Raw genomic sequence first — 22,276 nt, 5'->3', positions numbered from 1 at the left:
TCAATATGTTGAATATGAATTAGTAAATATGTGATATATTCCCAGTTACTTTTTTTACCAAGGCCCAAACTCTTCCTCACGTACCAATTTACGTGTCACAGTACCCGTCCGTCAACATAGATAGCAGAATATTCGTGATTGGCTCAATTATAAGGAAAATTGTAGTTTTCAGGTCCCACATGGGTTGTGAAATTTACCTACTATTGTCCATGCTCTTAGAATATTACAGATCAGCTACTTCCTATTGAAGGCTCGTAGTTTTGTTTTGAGAAATATTAGTTGTTCTTAGTAAATTATAATAAGCACTAAAAATTATTACATAGAATAACAGTCCTTCACCAATCAATATTATATACCATAGTTTGTGCTTTACAAATCTTTAAAGGATGTTTTGTAGGAACGCTAACAGAAAACGATGTTACGTTGGAATGTCTATGGGGTAAACTACTGCAAACAGGACGGTATTGTGTCTACTATACCAACTATAGCTAGGATGGGTATATTGTCACCTACCGCCTGTTAGGTGGGAAAGGGGTCCAATACCACCCACAGGATGGGTATGAGGGTCACATCCACCCACAGGATGAGTATGGGGATCTCATCCACCCACAGGAAGGGTATGGGGTCCAATACCACCCACAGGATGAGTATGGCGTCCACTACAACCCACAGGATGGGTATGGGGCTCCAACCACCCATAGAATGGGTATGGGGCTCTAACCACCCATAGAATGGGTATGGGGCTCCAACCACAAATAAAATGGGTATAGGGTCCAATAACACCCACTGGATGTGTATTGCGTCCATTGCCGCGCGTCGAGCTCGAAAACCGCAGCATTCATCTCAGAACCATGCCTATTTCACACAGATTCCTTAATAAACGTAAGAGTTTTATATGTCACAAGAAAGATATAAATATAAGCTTCATTCTAAATACCTTACCATGGGCATATTTAAATTTAAAGCGAAGATACGTGTACTTTTATAATAGCCGAGCTTTAACCCCGGACAGATTGATCGACCGAGCAACTCTCTCTCAGAACAATGTTTATTTCACGTGAATTCGTTAATAAACATATATGTTTTATATGTCTCAAGAAAGGCAGACATATAAGCTTCACTTTAAACACTTTACCATGGACATATTTAAAGTTCTAATGAAGATACATGTATTTTAAAAATTACGGAGCTCCCACCCCGTACAGACTGAACGACAGAGCAACTCTCTCAGATCAATGTTTATTTCACGTAAATTCGTTAATAAACACAAATGTTTTATGTCTTAAGCAAGATAGAAATAAGAGCTTCATTTTAAATACATTACAATAGACATATTTATAGCTCAAGTGAAGATACATATGTTTTTATAGTAGCGCTCAGTAGCTTGTCGGGCATGGAGTGCAGACGCCTACGCACTTGCCGATATATTGTATAATTAACAAAGATACGCTAATAAAGCCTAAAATCTTATATGCCTCCAGAAAGATCGAGATATGAACATTATTATGATTTCACCAAATGAAATATATCATGTTCGAGAACAAAGATATATCAATTTTAAATTAAGTTTCGACTCTTGCTCGGGCGAGAGAGAGGGAGCGACTCTCGCCCCATCTATTGGAGATTCTGTCCACTAAAGACCCAAAGCAACTTAAACCCTCCTAGCATTATTTAAGTAATGAAATAATATGGTATATTTACTATAATGTGGGTGCTGAATGCAGAACATGAGAACATATATTTACTCCAAACTAATATAATTTCATTATGAAATAAGTAGCATCAAAGGAAGTCGACGGTCCAAGCGTCAATGTTGTGGAGCGACTTATCCAAGATATATCGTTGTTTGGAAAGTGTTTGTTGGCATATCCAGTTGTCGCACTTCTCTGCACAAATTATCACAAATTTAAATTATAATGTTAACAAGTAGAATACGTATTTTTAATAAAATCTAACATAACTAGCCAGAAAACATTTAACATTTATTAAAAAAATATATGTTTGGAAGTTAAATCGACTTCATAGGACAATTGTTTTGTTATATCAACCAATATATCTTTGTTATATTGTTTTTGTTATATCAACCAATCCTTGTAAAAATTTATTGTATGTATGTACCTTACCTAAATAAAATTGTATTGTATTGTATTGTATTGTATATATACTCGTTATTCGTTGACATGCATTCGCTACTTAAACTACCATGTACTGTACTTATTTAAAATCTCCCATGTCTCTTCGCTCATCTCACCGAACCCTACAGGCTCTGTGATATATTGTTTAATTAATTGAGCTTCACAAATAAAGCTTATAATTGTATATGTTATCAAAAAGGCAGAGCTTATTTTAGTTCATTTATTATGCACCCCATACCCATCCTATGAGCGATAGTGGAGTGTTACAGAGGCACATAATGGGCTCAGGGACTGAGCCCCACAATTCATATAGCCAAGCAAGTTATAATCTTGATAAGCTAGTTACAAAAGTCAATGCACATTGTCACATCAACAATGGGCTCGAGACCGACCACAAGTACAGTTTATAATTTAAGCAACTGACATATATGGAGGGCTAGTGTCACAATTGATATGTTTATCCTACACATAACCCCCTCTCCCCCATCCAATGGGCAGCGGTGGATAGGTTACAATCAAGTCGTTTTTTGCTTTTTATTTAGAGATTAGATCTTATTGGGTGCGGAAAGATATTCATATTTTAAAGAAGGCTTCTTGGCTGATGCACTCCATTGATGGAAAATATACAACCTTTTGAAAATCAATGTTAGTTTGATCTAGATATTGTAATTAACAAAAGTATTTATGTCATCTGAAAGGTAGAAATATAGGCTACATTTAAAATCCTTTGTCATAAATATAACTGAAGTGAAAACGAAGATATATGCGTTTTGATAGTTACTTGATGGCTAGCTCTGAGAGTGTGAAGCCCTGCACACCAGCCAATAAATTGTATAATTAGTTTCCATATATTTTAATTAATCTTAAAAATCTATATGTCAGAAGAAAGGAAGATGTAGCCGTTAATGTGACAACATTTAAAAATATATATATCTTAAGTTAAATAAATAATACCACCTTATTGCCGGTGTCCGGACACATGAAAATTACCTAGTTATCAGTATCCAGCCAGGCGGGGATCACAGGCTGCACAATACTGATAAATTATGTAATGCACTACTTGTGGTCCATCTCGAACCCATTTATGATGTGACGACTTATAGTGAATTTTGTAACTAGCTCATCAAGATTGTAACTTGCTTAGCTAAATGAATTGTGGGGTTCGGTCCATTCATTTTCTTTCTTTATTATGCACCCCATAATACACATCCCGTGGGCGGTGGTGTAAAGGATTACAGAGGCACATAATCGGTTCAGGAACTGAACCCTCTAGTTCGTTTAGCTAAGCAAATAACAATTTTTTGACGCTAGTTACAAAATTATTAATGTACACATACTTATGCATACATGTACATATTCATACGTATACATATATACATACACATACATATTTAATCACCACCACAAATACACACATCAGTAATCTTTTGTCACAAGTGATTCAACAAGAGGCTCACAACAGTCACTATACAAGGCACTTTACATTTATGGTGAGTCACACAGTTACTAGTCTTGCTGCACACCCACCCAACTGGGCGGCAGCTTTACAGTCATGTGCTCCACACCCACCCAACTGGGCGGCAGCTTTACAGTCATGTGCTCCACACCCACCCAACTGGGCGGCTGCTTTACAGTCATGTGCTCCACACCCACCCAACTGGGCGGCAGCTTTACAGTCATGTGCTCCACACCCACCCAACTGGGCGGCAGCTTTACAGTCATGTGCTCCACACCCACCCAACTGGGCGGCAGCTTTACAGTCATGTGTATGCATTACCTACAGTAAGCAAATTTTGGATACTTCGCTAAGATTTCGGGCAGCACATCATTATGAATGAAGCACTTACACATTTCATGGACACTATTGATGTTGTTATCTTTAAATTCCGCGATTTTTCACATTCCATTATATAATGACTCAAAGTATGCGAATAGTTCTGCTGACAGAGTTTACATTTAGTCAAATCTACATCATCAGATGTTACAAACTCCCAGAGGTACTTGTAGCTGAGCCTAAACCTAGCAGTGGTAACATCTAGAAGTCTGTTAACATTATTGGATGACCCATAGACGAGCGATTCATCAAAGTTTATACAATATTGTGAAATTGAGAGTCAGTGTAGTAACATAAATTGGTAAATCATAAATATTGTAAGTTAAGAATCTGATGCATGTGTGTGTGTTGGGGGGGGGGGGCGGGGGTTATACCCTTGGTAAGCGAGAGTGGAAAGTAACCTTAGACGTACTGCGGTCAATGTGGGGGGAAGGGGGGAGTTGTAGGGAGGGTGGGAGAGTCAAATCTACCCTCCAACATCTGGGCATAGTACCAGCAGCCTCCACAACACTCCATCAGCCTCCAACTGAAGCTTGTAGATGCTTCATCTAACCTCACCTATGTCACACATTAACCTACAGTTCCTGTGATATTTAAACTCCTCATCACAGTGGCGTCTCACCAATATAAACTGTATTGGATTTTGTCCCGAAATAGCTATATGCTGACTGGACGTGTATGTATGTATGTATGTATGTATGTATGTATGTATGTATGTATGTATGCATGCATGTATGTATGTATGTATGTATGTATGTATGTATGTATGTATGTATGTATGTATGTATGTATGTATGTATGGATGTATGTATGTATGTATGTATGTATGTATGTATGTATGTATGTATGTATGTATGTATGTATGCATGCATGCATGTATGTATGTATGTATGTATGTATGTATGCATGCATGCATGTATGTATGTATGTATGTATGTATGTATGTATGTATGTATGTATGCATGCATGTATGTATGTATGTATGTATGTATGTATGTATGTATGTATGTATGTATGTATGTATGTATGCATGCATGCATGTATGTATGTATGTATGTATGTATGTATGTATGTATGTATGTATGTATGCATGTATGAATGGATAGATGGATGGATGGATGTATGTACGCATGCATGCATGTATGTATGTATGTATGTATGTATGTATGTATGTATGTATGTATGTATGTATGTATGCATGTATGTATGTATGTATGTATGTATGTATGTATGTATGTATGTATGTATGTATGTATGTATGTATGTATGTATGTATGGATAGATGGATGGATGTATGTATGTACGCATGCATGCATGTATGTATGTAATGTATGTATGTATGTATGTATTTATATACGCATGTATATACGCATGTATTTATATACGCATGTATGTATGTATGTACTCACCTAATTGTACTCACCTAATTGTGCTTGCGGGGTTGAGCTTTGGCTCTTTGGTCCCGCCTCTCAACTGTCAATCAACTGGTGTACAGATTCCTGAGCCTACTGGGCTCTATCATATCTACATTTGAAACTGTGTATGGAGTCAGCCTCCACCACATCACTTCCTAGTGCATTCCATTTATTAACTACTCTGACACTGAAAAAATTCTTTCTAACGTCTCTGTGGCTCATCTGGGTTCTAAGTTTCCACCTGTGTCCCCTTGTTCGTGTCCCACCCGTGCTGAAGAGTTTGTCTTTGTCCACCCTGTCAATTCCCCTGAGAATTTTGTAGGTGGTTATCATGTCTCCCCTTACTCTTCTGTTTTCCAGGGATGTGAGGTTCAGCTCCTTTAGCCTTTCCTCGTAGCTCAATTCTCTCAGTTCCGGGACGAGCCTGGTGGCATACCGCTGAATCTTCTCTAACTTTGTCTTGTGTTTAACTAGGTATGGACTCCAGGCTGGAGCTGCATACTCCAGGATTGGTCTTACATAAGTGGTATACAGGGTTCTGAAAGATTCCTTACACAAGTTTCTGAAGGCAGTTCTTATGTTGGCCAGTCTAGCATATGCCGCTGATGATATTCTTTTGATGTGGGCCTCTGGGGACAGGTTCGGTGTGATATCAACCCCCAGATCCTTCTCTCTATTTGATTCTTGCAGGATTTCCCCTCCCAGATGATACCTTGTGTTCAGCCTCCTGCTCCCTTCGCCTAATTTCATCACCTTACACTTTCCAGAGTTGAACTTCAGCAGCCATTTTCTAGACCATTCCTCCAGTTTATCCAGGTCATCCTGTAGTCTCTGTCTATCTTCATCCGTCTTGATTCTTCTCATAATTTTTGCATCATCAGCAAACATCGAGAGGAATGAGTCTATACCCTCTGGAAGATCGTTCACATATATTAGAAACAGGATGGGTCCAAGTACTGAGCCCTGTGGGACTCCGCTGGTGACATCTCGCCACTCTGATGTCTTCCCCCTCACAGTTACTCGCTGTTTCCTGTTGCTTAAGTACTCCCTTATCCACTGGAGCACCTTCCCTTTTACTCCTGCCTGTTGCTCCAACTTTTTTAACAGCCTTTTATGGGGTACTGTGTCAAAGGCTTTTTGGCAATCCAGGAAAATGCAGTCGGCCCACCCTTCTCTTTCCTGCCTAATTTTCGTTGCCTGGTCATAAAATTCTATTAAACCTGTGAGGCACGATCTACCATCTCTGAACCCATGTTGGTGGTGCGTTACAAAGTTATTTCCCTCCAGATGCTCTACGAGCCTTTTCCTCACGATCTTCTCCAGCACCTTGCATGGTATACAAGTTAAGGAAACTGGCCTGTAATTCAGTGCCTCTTGCCTGTCACCCTTTTTGTATATTGGGACCACGTTAGCTGTCTTCCAACTTTCTGGTAAGTCTCCTGTTTCCAGTGACCTGTTATACACCATAGAGAGTGGCACACTTAGTGCTTCTGCACCTTCCTTTAGTATCCATGGTGAGATTCTATCAGGCCCAACAGCCTTTGTCACATCTAGCTCCAGCAGACACCTTTTGACCTCATCACTGGTGAGGTCAAATTCCTCCAAGGTTGCTTGGTTTGCCGCCTCCTCATTTAGTGCAGGGGCTTCTCCTTGTTCTATTGTGAAGACCTCCTGGAATCTCTTGTTGAGTTCTTCACACACCTCCTTGTCATTCTCTGTGTATCTGTTCTCCCCTTTCCGCAGCTTCATCACTTGTTCCTTCACTGCTGTTTTCCTCCTGATATGGCTGTGGAGCAGCTTTGGTTGGGTCTTGGCTTTACTCGCGATGTCATTTTCAAACTGTCTCTCTGCTTCCCTCCTCACTCTGATGTACTCATTTCTGGCCCTCTGGTATCTCTCCCTGCTCTCTGGTGTTCTGTTATTTCTGTAGTTTCTCCATGTTCTTTTGCTCAGTTGTTTCGCTACCTTACATTCCTGGTTGAACCATGGGTTTTTCTGTTGTTTTTCGTTTTTCTCCTTTTGGACGGGGATAAACCTGTCTGCAGCTTCCTGGCACTTTTGGGTGACAAAATCCATCATGACCTGCACATTCTTGTCTCTAAGTTTTGTTTCCCATAGTATTCCCCTGAGGAAGTTCCTCATCTCGTCATATTTTCCTCTTCGGTAATTCAGTCTTTTCCCCTCCACTCCCATCCTTGGATAGGTTATCCCTACCTCCACCAAGTACTCAAAGGTCAGTACACTGCGGTCACTCATTCCTATGGGGGCTTCAACTTTGACTTCCCTTATTTCTGACTCATTCAGGGTGAATATTAAGTCGAGTCTAGCTGGTTCATCATTGCCTCTCATTCTTGTGGGTTCCTTGACATGCTGGCTCAGAAAATTCCTTGTTGCCACTTCCAAGAGTTTAGCTCGCCACGTATCTGCACCACCATGTGGGTCCCCATTCTCCCATGTATGTATGTATGTATGCATGCATGTATGCATGTATGTATGTATGTATGTATGTATGTATGTATGTATGTATGTATGTATGTATGTATGTATGTATGTATGTATGCATGTATGTATGTATGTATGTATGTATGTATGTATGTATGTATGTATGTATGTATGTATGTATGTATGTATGTATGTATGTATGTATGGATGGATGGATGTACGCATGCATGTATGTATGTATGTATGTATGTATGTATGTATGTATGTATGTATGTATGTATGTATGTATGTATGTACGCATGTATGTATGTATGTATGTACGTATGTATGTACGTATGTATGTATGTATGTATGTATGTATGTATGTATGTATGTATGTATGTATGTATGTATGTATGTATGTATGTATTCCCAATCACGTTAAAGACTCCCCCTCTATCATCCAGTTTAAGAGAAAAACAACTATGTACTAAATAATCGACTCCTTGTAACTTTAATTATGCTGACCTTCCTATCTGTATTCAGACTGAGCCTACCATCATTAAAGGTGATTATAACGCTAGACATAGGAACATTGGTAATTCGCAGTTCAGTAATCGTAACGGCAACCAACTGGTGTCACTATTAGGTAGTCACGATGATGCACAGATTGTGGGTGACCTTGAACCGACGAATATCTATGGGGGTATTCTTGATCTATGTCTCGGTGTCAACGTCTCCCACACCGTGTGCGCCTCGTCAATAGTGCCAGATATGGCGTCTGATCATCTGGCCATATTAGCAACTGTAAGCATTGGCAGCTCTATCCTCCCTGGTGGAGTGTTCAAGCGGAAGAGGCTGGCTGTGCCCATCGATCAACGAGACAATCTTGTTGCTCATGTGTCAGATTGGTGCAGTTCATCTGAGCCTTCATCAGTTGAAGATTTTAACAATGAGCTCACAGGTACTATCGAACAGTTTATAGAATCACTTGATTCATCGTCCAGGCCACGTAACCCAAATTACACTGGTCATAGCACTTATGTTTATTATAATGATTCTAAATTGCAGACACTAAAACGCACTGCCAGAATAATTGGACTAGCTTGTAGAAGGACCCGCACTGCTGAAATGCTTCGGCTCTTTCAAGCGGCTCTGGCTAAGGCCAGGGAACGTATGGTGGAGCTGAGGCAGACAGACTGGGAAACTTTTGTCCGTGGTCTCAATTCTCACACGCCACTAAGTCGGGCATGGAAGGATATCAACAAGATCAAAGGGAAAAATGCTGCAGAGATCTCGTACCCTAATCCTCTGCACAGAGCAAATGAGCTTGTTGATGCTTGGGCCACGACTTCCAGCTTTGACAGTCTTCCTCTACCCTCACAGAATGAATTAAATGATAGATATACTGATAGGGCAAGGTTCCTTGACTTCATGCTTCATCAAGAGGATGACTGTGACATGCTTTTACTGAATACGAACTAGATTCTGCTCTACATAAAGGCAAAGCTACATCACCCGGGGAGGATGGAGTTACTGACGGCATACTGCATATGCTTCTGCTAGTTCCAGGGAATACCTTTCTTCAATTGTATAATATGTGCTATGTAACTGGGGAGCTTCCTAAGTCATGGACCAACAGTGTTATTATTCCCATTCCTAAACCTCACCAGCCGAGTGCTTTTCGCCCAATCTCCCTCACTAGTTGTCTCTATAAGTGTCTTGAGAGGATGGTTCTCAACCGTCTCCTTTACAAAATTATTAATATGTTGTCTCCCCAGATATATGGCTTCATGCATGGAAAGAGTGTACATCATTGTATTACCACATTCCTCACCCTGCATACTGATAGGTCATATACCACTTTCCTAGATCTTAAGTCAGCCTTTGACATTGCTAACCCACACGTCATTCTGAGAGAACTTGCTAAAATGAATGTTGGAATGTTAATGTTAAAAATTGTTCAAACTGAAATAAATATATAACACTGTACGGTACAGTTGTGTTTAATTATGTTTTGCGATTCCTTTGCAAAAGGTATTTGTGCACCAAGTACTACTAGGTCATTATGAGATATGCTGAATGTTGTCAATATACCATCTGAATACGCTTCACTTTGCGTTAATCATTGGACGTCCTAATGATTAAGGTCCCCAAAAGGACTTAATCAGACCTCAGTGGATAATTTTACTCTCCCTCTCTCTCTCTCTCTCTCTCTCTCTCTCTCTCTCAGAGCATCCCCTTATGTGTTGTATGTGGGTGCTGAAGTTCAGTCTCTTGTCTATGTATAGGTGAAGGAACTTTCCATAATTGTTATTGCTAATGTATACTTGTAATACTGGGTATACATCCGGTGTTCTTACCCTCGACCGCGGCGAGGGTAAGCCGTGGTCGTATGGTCTGAAACCCACAAATATTTACAATGGGGTGGGGGGGGGATAACATTTCCTCTTCAAGCACGCGCACACAAATGAACTATGTTACTTAACTGGAAGCACTCGTACAACATAATTTACACGATTTCTCAGGATAATTATACTTCTTACCAGCATATATACACTATAGTACCTAGGAGGTTCTCTTCAATGGTATCTAAGATAATTAAAAGAACCCAAGCAAACCACTGTGGAAATGTGCAGGACAATCATATCAATTGTGACACTACCTCTCCACATATGGCATTTGCTTAATTTAGAAACTGTACTTGTGGTCGATCTCGAACCCACGTTGTTGATGTGACGATGTGTTATGAATTTTGTGGCTAGCTCCTCAAGATTGTAACTTGCTTAGATAAATATATTGTGTGTGTTCAGTCCCTGAACCCATTATGTGATAAATTAACTAAACTAAAAACTATAGTCTGGCGACGAAACCTGAACTGCATAATGTAAATAGGGATTAACCAGAAAAAGATATAGGTGAAGAATAACACAAGGTAACTGCGTTAATTACAATATCTAGATCAAACTAACATTGATTTTCAAAGGTTGTATATTTTCCATCAATGGAGAGCATCAGCCAAGAAGCCTTCTTTAAAATATGAATATCTTTCCGCACCCAATAAGATCTAATCTCTAAATAAAAAGCAAAAAACGACTTGATTGTAACCTATCCACCGCTGCCCATTGGATGGGGGAGAGGGGGTTATGTGTAGGATAAACATATCAATTGTGACACTAGCCCTCCATATATGTCAGTTGCTTAAATTATAAACTGTACTTGTGGTCGGTCTCGAGCCCATTGTTGATGTGACAATGTGCATTGACTTTTGTAACTAGCTTATCAAGATTATAACTTGCTTGGCTATATGAATTGTGGGGCTCAGTCCCTGAGCCCATTATGTGCCTCTGTAACACTCCACTATCGCTCATAGGATGGGTATGGGGTGCATAATAAATGAACTAAAATAAGCTCTGCCTTTTTGTTAACAGATACAATTATCAGCTTTATTTGTGAATCTCAATTAATTAAACAATATATCACAGAGCCTGTAGGGTTCGGTGAGATGAGCGAAGAGACATGGGAGATTAAATGGGATTCTTGTAATGTTATTTGTCTATTTGTACTCACTGAATTTGTGCGCCCCTTGAGGGACTTGAAGTAGAGGGGGGGTAGAAATAGCCTAAGCTACTCTATCCCTTTGAGATGTATTTATTGCTTATCTCAATAAACATACTTGACATGGGAGATTTTACATAAGTACAGTACATGGTAGTTTAAGTAGCGAATGCATGTCAACGAATAACGAGTATATATACAATACAATACAATACAATTTTATTTAGGTAAGGTACATACATACAATAAATTTTTACAAGGATTGGTTGATATAACAAAAACAATATAACAAAGATATATTGGTTGATATAACAAAACAATTGTCCTATGAAGTCGATTTAACTTCCAAACATATATTTTTTTAATAAATGTTAAATGTTTTCTGGCTAGTTATGTTAGATTTTATTAAAAATACGTATTCTACTTGTTAACATTATAATTTAAATTTGTGATAATTTGTGCAGAGAAGTGCGACAACTGGATATGCCAACAAACACTTTCCAAACAACGATATATCTTGGATAAGTCGCTCCACAACATTGACGCTTGGACCGTCGACTTCCTTTGATGCTACTTATTTACTTATTTCATAATGAAATTATATTAGTTTGGAGTAAATATATGTTTTCTCATGTTCTGCATTCAGCACCCACATTATAGTAAATATACCATATTACTTCATTACTTAAATAATGCTAGGAGGGTTTGAGTTGCTTTGGGTCTTTAGTGGACAGAATCTCCAATAGATGGGGCGAGAGTCGCTCCCTCTCTCTCGCCCAAGCAAGAGTCGAAACTTAATTTAAAATTCATATATCTTTGTTCTCGAACATGATATATTTCATTTGGTGAAATCATAACAATGTTCATATCTCGATCTTTCTGGAGGCATATAAGATTTTAGGCTTTATTAGCGTATCTTTGTTAATTATACAATATATCGGCAAGTGCGTAGGCGTCTGCACTCCATGCCCGACAAGCTACTGAGCGCTACTATAAAAACATATGTATCTTCACTTGAGCTATAAATATGTCTATTGTAATGTATTTAAAATGAAGCTCTTATTTCTATCTTGCTTAAGACATAAAACATTTGTGTTTATTAACGAATTTACGTGAAATAAACATTGATCTGAGAGAGTTGCTCTGTCGTTCAGTCTGTACGGGGTGGGAGCTCCGTAATTTTTAAAATACATGTATCTTCATTAGAACTTTAAATATGTCCATGGTAAAGTGTTTAAAGTGAAGCTTATATGTCTGCCTTTCTTGAGACATATAAAACATATATGTTTATTAACGAATTCACGTGAAATAAACATTGTTCTGAGAGAGAGTTGCTCGGTCGATCAATCTGTCCGGGGTTAAAGCTCGGCTATTATAAAAGTACACGTATCTTCGCTTTAAATTTAAATATGCCCATGGTAAGGTATTTAGAATGAAGCTTATATTTATATCTTTCTTGTGACATATAAAACTCTTACGTTTATTAAGGAATCTGTGTGAAATAGGCATGGTTCTGAGATGAATGCTGCGGTTTTCGAGCTCGACGCGCGGCAATGGACGCAATACACATCCAGTGGGTGTTATTGGACCCTATACCCATTTTATTTGTGGTTGGAGCCCCATACCCGTTCTATGGGTGGTTAGAGCCCCATACCCATTCTATGGGTGGTTGGAGCCCCATACCCATCCTGTGGGTTGTAGTGGACGCCATACTCATCCTGTGGGTGGTATTGGACCCCATACCCTTCCTGTGGGTGGATGTGATCCCCATACTCATCCTGTGGGTGGATGTGACCCTCATACCCATCCTGTGGGTGGTATTGGACCCCTTTCCCACCTAACAGGCGGTAGGTGACAATATACCCATCCTAGCTATAGTTGGTATAGTAGACACAATGCCGTCCTGTTTGCAGTAGTTTACCCCATAGACATTCCAACGTAACATCGTTTTCTGTTAGCGTTCCTACAAAACATCCTTTAAAGATTTGTAAAGCACAAACTATGGTATATAATATTGATTGGTGAAGGACTGTTATTCTATGTAATAATTTTTAGTGCTTATTATAATTTACTAAGAACAACTAATATTTCTCAAAACAAAACTACGAGCCTTCAATAGGAAGTAGCTGATCTGTAATATTCTAAGAGCATGGACAATAGTAGGTAAATTTCACAACCCATGTGGGACCTGAAAACTACAATTTTCCTTATAATTGAGCCAATCACGAATATTCTGCTATCTATGTTGACGGACGGGTACTGTGACACGTAAATTGGTACGTGAGGAAGAGTTTGGGCCTTGGTAAAAAAAGTAACTGGGAATATATCACATATTTACTAATTCATATTCAACATATTGACTTTAAGCATTAAGTCATATATGTGCTGTCTTGTGTGAGAACGGGTTGATTTATTTCTGGTGTGATGCTCATGGTTTCTGTTACAACCTTCTATGAAGCTTTTGAGATCAGGATTGGCATTATAGTTTAGCGTTTTATATATGTATACTACACATGAGAGAATGTGCAGTGACTTAATGTCTAACATATTCAGAGATTTGAGTAGGGGTACCGAGTGATGTCTGGGGCCAGAATTGGATATTGTCCTAATAGCAGCTTTGTGTTGAGTAATTAGAGGACGTAAGTGATTTTGGGTAGTAGAGCCCCAAGCACAAATACCATAGTTGAGATATGGATAGATAAGGGAGTAATAGAGAGTCACCAGGGCAGGGCGTGGTACATAATATCTGATCTTAGAAAGAATGCCCACAGTTTTTGAAACTTTTTTTGATATGTTTAGTATGTGTCCCTGGAAATTCAGCTTGTGGTCAATGAGAATGCCAAGGAATTTGCCATCTAATTTGTTACAAATTTGGGTATTGTTTATTTTGAGATTTATTTGATTAGAGGATTTATTGCCAAACAGAATATAGAAGGTTTTGTCAATGTTAAGGGTGAGTTTGTTGGCAGTTAGCCACAGATGGACTTTATTTAGCTCAGTATTTACTGTGGCATTTAGAGCAAGGGGATCAGGACTGGAGTAAATGAAGGTTGTGTCGTCAGCAAATAGAATTGGTTTGAGGTGTTGTGAGGCATTTGGAAGGTCATTAATGTAGATGAGAAAGAGGAGAGGGCCAAGCATGCTGCCCTGGGGAACACCAATGTTGATGGGTAGGGTGGGAGAAATTGTATTATTCACAGAAACATATTGGAGCCTGTCAGTAAGGTAGGATTTGAGGTATTGTAGGGAGTGTCCTCTGACTCCATAATGATGTAATTTAAGAAGAAGGTTTTGGTGGTTGACAGTATCAAAAGCTTTACGCAGGTCCACAAACAACCCAACAGGGAACTCATTTTTATCAAGAGCTGTATGAATCGAGTTAAGCATACTAATAAGTGCATCGTTAGTGCTTTTTTGGGGTCTGAAGCCATATTGGCAAGGGCTAAGTATATTGAGTTTGGCTAGATATGAGTAAAGCTGCTTATAGATTAGTTTTTCAAAAATTTTTGACAAGTTTGGCAGGATAGATATAGGTCTGTAGTTGTTAACATCTGTGAGATTACCACATTTGTGGACAGGCGTACAACTTACATTAACTTATTTTAACTTACACAAATAAACCCAGGGCTTTCTCATTTGCGCAAAATACTTAGTCCCCCCCAAAACTTAAAACAGTTGCACAATCTTACTTAAACACATTGCTAAACTCTTATACACAAACAAAAACTACATTTTTAACTTACACAAATAAACCCAGGGCTTTCACATTCGCGCAAAATACTTAGTCCCCCCTAAACTTAAAACAGTTGCACAATCTTACTTAAACACATTGCTAAACTCTTATACACAAACAAAAACTCAATTTTTAACTTACACAAATAAACCCAGGGCTTTCACATTCGCGCAAAATACTTAGTCCCCCCTAAACTTAAAACAGTTGCACAATCTTACTTTAACACATTGCTAAACTCTTATACACAAACAAAAACTCAATTTTTAACTTACACAAATAAACCCAGGGCTTTCACATTCGCGCAAAATACTTAGTCCCCCCTAAACTTAAAACAGTTGCACAATCTTACTTAAAGACATTGCTAAACTCTTATACACAAACAAAAACTCAATTTTTAACTTACACAAATAAACCCAGGGCTTTCACATTCGTGCAAAATACTTAGTCCCCCCTAAACTTAAAACAGTTGCACAATCTTACTTAAACACATTGCTAAACTCTTATACACAAACAAAAACTCAATTTTTAACTTACACAAATAAACCCAGGGCTTTCACATTCGCGCAAAATACTTAGTCCCCCCTAAACTTAAAACAGTTGCACAATCTTACTTTAACACATTGCTAAACTCTTATACACAAACAAAAACTCAATTTTTAACTTACACAAATAAACCCAGGGCTTTCACATTCGCGCAAAATACTTAGTCCCCCCTAAACTTAAAACAGTTGCACAATCTTACTTAAAGACATTGCTAAACTCTTATACACAAACAAAAACTCAATTTTTAACTTACACAAATAAACCCAGGGCTTTCACATTCGCGCAAAATACTTAGTCCCCCTAAACTTAAAACAGTTGCACAATCTTACTTAAACACATTGCTAAACTCTTATACACAAACAAAAACTCAATTTTTAACTTACACAAATAAACCCAGGGCTTTCACATTTGCGCAAAATACTTAGTCCCCCCCCCAAACTTAAAACAGTTGCACAATCTTACTTAAACACATTGCTAAACTCTTATACACAAACAAAAACTCAATTTTTAATTGAGTTGAGTTTTTAATTTTTAATTTTTTTAGCAATTTTTAACTTACACAAATAAACACGGGCTTTGCACATTCACACACAAAAAATGCTTAGTCCCCCCAAGACTTGAACACTCACAATCTTACGGTGCTTTAATTTCCAAAGCCTTCCAAACCTGCACTGGGTCCTGCCCAGCAGACTGCGGCTGGATGGGTTACAATTGAGCCAAAAAACAGTTGTTCAGGGCGAGCTACGGCCTCATTTTTAGAGACATTTACTATAGCAAAAGCTTGAACGTCGAGAACTGAATGCGGGCCTGCACGAGAGTTGTTCTTGGCACTCAAATGTTTAGAGATTAAAATACATAGAATCTGCAAGAGCCCACCCAAGTCGCTCACGTGGGCAATAGACATGTTTTTCGCCCAAGTGTATTTAAAATAAAAACACTTCAGATAGAAAGAGTTTCGCATTGCTATTATATTTACCTTTATTATAGACTGTGGGTTGGTTGGTGTTGTCGTTGATCCTTCTCTATAGCTAACCCAACCCACAACTCGGTAGAGTGCTTATACTAGGAGATCACCCTTGGCGCTTCTGGCTCTTGGAGAAGGGCTCAACGTCACACGTTTAGGGGATGCGGCTCCAACACTTAGCCTCGTTGTCACGTGCACACACCCACTCGAGCCGCTGTGACTCCCCACTCTCTCCTTAGGTGATATGATCTCCTCAATCCCCTTTTTGACTTATTAGTATTACCTTTTACCCTGTCCACGGCAGTGGTTCTTGGTTCTTTCTCTCTCTCTCTCTCCTTCTTTACTACCTCCTGGGAAGCCTCACTAGGACAAGGGCAAACACCAGCAAATTGGGATACATTTACTGGACAAAGCACATACACGATACATACACACATATAATAATAATGAATCCTATACTCTATAATATCACAATCAGGTTGCACTCCAACACCATCAGAACTCTATTATCAGCTTATCAAGTGGTATCCTATCTCCTGGTTCACCACCTGATACTATCAACCTCCTCAAGTTGATCAAGTCTACATACGCTGTTGCACTATCTCCTCAATCCCCTTTTTGACTTATTAGTATTACCTTTTACCCTGTCCACGGCAGTGGTTCTTGGTTCTTTCTCTCTCTCTCTCCTTCTTTACTACCTCCTGGGAAGCCTCACTAGGACAAGGGCAAACACCAGCAAATTGGGATACATTTACTGGACAAAGCACATACACGATACATACACACATATAATAATAATGAATCCTATACTCTATAATATCACAATCAGGTTGCACTCCAACACCATCAGAACTCTATTATCAGCTTATCAAGTGGTATCCTATCTCCTGGTTCACCACCTGATACTATCAACCTCCTCAAGTTGATCAAGTCTACATACGCTGTTGCACTATCAGCAAGATAATGTATATATAGAAAACCAGCATTTGAATGCAATAACATATATCAGTATAAATGTTCATTGATACACAACAATGATTAATCGATCAATATCAGTCCTAGAACGCATACATCTGTAGGTAATCCAGCCTACGACTGTAACTCTAAACTTCAGTATAAAAAACTCCTTGACATAAGAATGCCAACAGTCACTCACCTCTCACTGCGTCTTGCACGCTAATGACAACCAAACACTATCAACTCCCTATAAGTAATCCACCAGAACTTCCCCTTCCACCTCTGGAAGTTCACTACCCTAATATCCTTAGGTTCTTCCGGGCTTCACTACCAGGATCCTCTGCAGCTCCTCCAGGCTGCTATCATGAAGTTTCCTTGTGCAACTACGGTGCTTCACCCTTCTGCTAGGGTCCTCCACAGCTCTCTTGGCTGCTACACCATGAAGTTTCCCCGAGCAACTATGGTACTTCTCCACCTCTACAGAAGCACGTGACACTCCTCTTCACTGCTGCTTCTCCTCACAGCTCGAGGTCTTCTGCTCCACTACCTTGGAGTCTCATCAGCTACTTCATCTGCTGGCTTCGAAGTTCTCAGCAACTTCTTCCCCAAAGAACAAACCTGCAACCCATCGACACTCCAATAAAATGTTCCCCTTTAACACATAAACAAAAAATATTCACACAATATGTTTGCCTCAAACCTCTATCTGTTCTCTACATACAGTGAGAGTGGACTCCCCCGTTTTGGGCGGGTCCATACTCCACCTCGCCTGGCGGCGGTCCTCACTCGCTGGGAGGGTCTTCCTCCGTCAGGAGCCGGCTCCCTCAGTCGTCCGTCAGAGCTCAGAGGGGACGGACGTCGCTCCGTGCTCCTCCCTCTTCACTCTCCTATTTCAGGCTTTCTGCCTTATTAAAACATGTCTAACTTATAAATAAACATTGCTACTGTCGCTGGGCACACGACCAACTACAAGCAATCACTATGAACTGGCGTATATCGTGCTTACCACAGATTAACTGATCGAGGGCGCTTTCCCTCTGACGGCTTCTGGTCAGGGCGCTCCACACAGCCCACGAAAATGCCTCTGAGTAGCTTATTAAACTCTGCTCGTCGTCCAAGACTTGACACCACAACGTTCTCAGCTCAATTCCACAGCTGGCACGTCTGCACACTTCTCTTCTCTTAGAGATATATCACTAGGGGTTCCCTTCTGGCGGGAGCTCAAACGGAGCGCGGCTTCCCCCTGCGATGTCTGGCACTCAAGTGAGGTCAAGTTCCTCCGGAAGCGAGCCTTACGCCTCCAGCAAAATGTCCACATCTCCTCGCCAGTCATTTATCTGTTTTCTTCTTCATTGCCCATAATCTCAAATTGCTCATTGAATCCACCATACTATTTTTTATATGGGTTATCACCTCAATATATGCTAGACTTTCTAATCAGGTCAGGCTTGCTGAATAACTCTCAAGGAGGGAGACTCGTTTCTCCTGTAGGCTGAGATCATAACACTCCCCTCCCCTTATTTTTGAGAGTTATTCCAGTGGCAAAGCTCGGGATAATACTTCCGCCACCACACTGTCTCGTTCTTCACCCCATATACTCCCTTAGGAGTCTACAATTAGTTCGATGCTCCTTGCAACATCTGGCTCAGAACTCGCCAGAAATATGATCTTCTCACAAACGATTTGACTTCTCTGGCGCCTCTTGGCTAGGCTGTCCTCCTTGGACGCCTGCACTCCATCGGTACACTCTACTTATTGTTTCCACCCTCCATTTCCTCGTCTTCCTCTCTTCACGTCCAGAGTCAGACATCTACTGTCTGTACCTCCTCTGTCGTCTTCACTCTTCCATCTACTGCCATTATACTTTTGTCTACTGTCATCATACTTCACTCCCTCGTCTTCACCGACTATCCTCCCTTTTGTCTCCTCATTTATCCGAGACCTCATCCTGTTTGACTTCCATCGAGTCCTCGGCTTTCTTCTATTCCTCCATGCTTGCATCATCATCCTCTTTTCACATTTTTCACTTCTATACCACTCCATTTCTTCTCCTTCAACTCTTCTTCGTTCCCTAAAAGTTTCTTCCAGCACTGCACTACATCCAACAGCACTCGACCATACATGTCGCTTTGCCTCTCCCAAAGTGCTCGTAAGCATCTCTCCACACATACTGTCTCTTCTCCTCTCATTTTCTCGGCTATCACTCTTCTTCATTATTTCTCCTCCACGTTGTCTGTGAAACATGCCAACTCTTGGCATCTCAAACAACTTAACTCCACTTTCCCTATGCCTCTGTGCTCGTGGACCACTTGACGCTCTATTTCCGTCCTCAGTATGTCCACATCTTTCCTCATTCCTACTCAGCACAGTTGCATTCACCTTCCGACCCTTAATTTCAGCAGTCTGCGCTCTACTCAGGTCCGCTCTCTTCACAGTATTCTTCTTCGGCTGGGTCATCCTCACTTTTGACCTCACCGAGACTTCATTTTTCTGGGCTGGACCTTCATCAAACAGCCATGCTATATCTACATCGATATCTTCTACCGGTTTAATCGACACTGTCTCATCTTCTCCAGCGTCTTCCTCGTCGGCCACCTCTGCCTTCGTCACTACCGAGACAGGGTTTTCAATGGCTTGGCGGTCTCCTGACTCATCTTCTCGGATGTCAGTCAGGTTCACACTCTCAGGTGTCCCACCCGTGCCGTGGCCTTCTGGGCTCTCCTCTGGCACAGTCTCCGCCATGACTCTTGTCAACACCTTTGTCCCGCACAAGTCATTTCCCAGGATCACTTGGACTCCTGGAATAGGTATGTCGGGGCACACTCCCAACATCACCTCTGCCGACACATATTCCGACCTTAGCTGGACAGTACATACGGGCAGGTCACTCTCCGACAATAACCCATATACTTTCATCTTCCCACTGTCAGCTAACCGTCGACCATTCCCAATCAGGCTTCTCGCAATCAAGCTCTGATTAGCTCCGGTATCTCTTAAGATACCAACTTCTACCTCAGGTTGGCCTCTTATACTGATCCAACCTTTACTCATGAACGGCCTATACCTCTCATTCACTAAGTTCATCTTCTGTGGTTTGTCTCGGAACACATTAGTATATTTACTTCCGGGGTCACACATGGCCAGGGTCACAACTCTCTTCCCCTGTCTACAATCTCGCATCACGTGACCCAATCCGTTACAATTGTAACATCTCACCTGGGAAAAATCTCTTCTATATGTACCAGCTCTGACTCTGCCAACTCGTATTGGAGTTCCTCGGGCCAGACGTACTACTCGTACTCTGTGGAGCTTTACTGGATTCTTGATTCCCTGGATCACGATTTGTTTCTCGCTTAGCCCCTCCATCCTCACTTTCAGATGAAGTGCGCGACCTACTCTTCTGAGTTTTAGGGTACTTACTTTTATCTGCCCATTTATCAAAATTTTTCTCACCCCAGACTCTTCTGGGTCTTTCATAATTTCTTCCTCCCCAGACTCCACTGGGTCTGCCATTGCTGCGTCTCACCTCGTTCTTCACTCTGTTCTCCCTTCGTGCCGTCTTAATTCTCTCTTGTTCTGCTTTAGCGGCCTCCATCTTTATCATAGTCAGTTCAGCCTTGGCCGTTTCTTGTTCGGCCTTGGCTCTCTCTTGTCCGACTTTAAGCTTTTCCTGTTCAGCTTTAGCTTTTTCCTGTTCGGCTTTAGCTTTTTCCTGTTCGGCTTTAGCTTTCTCTTGCTCAGCTTTAGCTCGCTCCTGCTCGGCTTTGGCTTTCTCTTGCTCAAGCCGAGCCTGCCTCTCTTCACGTTGCAGCTGTACCTCATTGTCTCCTGGTTCCAACTTTGGTTCCATCTCGCGCCTCTCAAGGCTGCTTTCCCTGCTGCTACTTGAGTTTACATTAATTCCTTCGTCACTTGGCGCATCATCCGTTTCCTCTGAAATTTCTTCCAACCTATCGGGTTCTTCATTCTGAGGCAGGGCTTCAGCTCCTCCTTGCTGGCACTGTGTTTCCTCTTGTTCACATTGGCGTTTCGCTTCCTTCTCTTCTTCTGCTTTTTGTTCCCTTAACCAAGTCCGCAGCGCCTCGCGTCCATCCTCTATCTTATCTTGCCCACCCTTTAGGCCGAAATGGTCTTCCAACATCCTTATCTGCCTCCTAGTGCACATGTCTAGAATCTTCTCGTCATGAGTTTTGCAGAACATGCTTACTCTGTCTATCTGCGTTATTGCCTTGATTTCCTTTCGTTTACTAGACGCCCTGTTTGACTTCAACCTAACACCATACATTTTACCGATCAACCAAAGTTGTTCCTGGGTACAATTTTGCAAGATTTCATCATCTCCTGTATCAATGTACTTCTGGGCTCTCGCAAGGTCTTTCTCCGAACCTCTAAAATTCAGGACTGCTGTCATCCTGTCCTGTGAGTTTTTCCAAGAGAGAGAGTATACACCTGCGGTCACACAGTTTATCTATTTCAGCAAGGGTGTACAAATCCACTCTTGGACAGGGTGTGGGTGTGTCAGTTCACTCTCCCGGACACAGGCCCCCAATTTATTATAGACTGTGGGTTGGTTGGTGTTGTCGTTGATCCTTCTCTATGGACAACCCAACCCACAACTCGGTAGAGTGCTTATACTAGGAGATCACCCTTGGCGCTTCTGGCTCTTGGAGAAGGGCTCAACGTCACACGTTTAGGGGATGCGGCTCCAACACTTAG

The 22,276-nt window shown here is 40.8% G+C and overlaps 1 protein-coding gene across 1 annotated transcript in view; it reads right to left on the bottom strand.

Moving 5' to 3' along the window:
- LOC138357425 (caldesmon-like) overlaps positions 1-21,971 on the bottom strand; it is a 91,322-nt gene extending 69,351 nt beyond the window's left edge. The window contains exon 1 of the mRNA XM_069314275.1: positions 21,087-21,971. Coding sequence (XP_069170376.1) covers positions 21,087-21,971 — 885 coding nt within the window. The remainder of the gene's footprint in view (positions 1-21,086) is intronic.
- Between the last annotated feature and the right edge of the window lie 305 nt (positions 21,972-22,276).

The sequence above is a fragment of the Procambarus clarkii genome, chromosome 78 (assembly GCF_040958095.1).
Source record: "Procambarus clarkii isolate CNS0578487 chromosome 78, FALCON_Pclarkii_2.0, whole genome shotgun sequence".
In the NCBI taxonomy this organism is placed as follows: domain Eukaryota; kingdom Metazoa; phylum Arthropoda; class Malacostraca; order Decapoda; family Cambaridae; genus Procambarus; species Procambarus clarkii.
The sequence above is the reverse complement of the archived record's forward strand: the minus strand, read 5'-3'. Positions and strand labels throughout refer to the sequence as shown.